At 40.7% G+C, this 627-nt stretch overlaps 1 protein-coding gene across 2 annotated transcripts in view; it reads left to right on the forward strand.

The window, feature by feature from the left end:
* Positions 1-259: 259 nt before the first annotated feature.
* The window catches only part of LOC107659697 (elongation of very long chain fatty acids protein 6), a 6,722-nt gene continuing 6,354 nt past the window's right edge, over positions 260-627 (forward strand). For both annotated transcript variants that reach the window (XM_016448720.1, XM_016448721.1), the window contains exon 1: positions 260-456. In XM_016448720.1, the coding sequence (XP_016304206.1) occupies positions 368-456 (89 nt within the window). In that variant the 5' untranslated portion in view covers positions 260-367. The remainder of the gene's footprint in view (positions 457-627) is intronic.

Here is a 627-nt window from a genome sequence, read left to right on the forward strand (position 1 = left end):
TATATGTGTGTGTGTGTGTGTGTGTGTGTGTGTGTGTGTGTGTGTGTGTGTGAGTGTGAGTTTGAGTGTGTGTGTGAGTGAGTGTTTGTGTTTGTGTGTGTGAGTGTGTGGCTGTGTTTGTGCAAATATGTTTGCAAATTTTTGCTCATAAATATAAAACGTGGGAAACGTGCTCGTCTAATAAAAAATGCAACCGTGTACGCGTATTTTGATGCTGATTGGATGAGACTGCAGCTCTGACTCCTCCCCCTCCCGCATATAATTATGAAGTTCCGCAGGCGTGTTCCGCAGCCGATGCTCTCCGGTTCCTCGCGGAAACACCTTCATCACTTCAGGTTCGCCTGCTGAAGATATAAACACTTACAGTATGATGAAGATGAACGAGTCGCTTCACGCGTTTGACTTCGAGCGTCAGTTTAACGATCGCGCCGCGCAGGAATGGTTTGAGCAGAACTGGTGAGTCGAATTATCAGAAGCGAATCACTGATTCATTTGAATTCATTCTATTACTCCTGATGAATGAACTATATTATAACGCATACACAAAAGCAGAATAAAATAGAATAGGCTGGGATGCTATATATATATATATATATATATATATATATATATATATATATATATACA

The sequence above is a fragment of the Sinocyclocheilus anshuiensis genome, unplaced genomic scaffold (assembly GCF_001515605.1).
Source record: "Sinocyclocheilus anshuiensis isolate Anshui unplaced genomic scaffold, SAMN03320099.WGS_v1.1 scaffold75, whole genome shotgun sequence".
Classification (NCBI taxonomy): Eukaryota; Metazoa; Chordata; class Actinopteri; order Cypriniformes; family Cyprinidae; genus Sinocyclocheilus; species Sinocyclocheilus anshuiensis.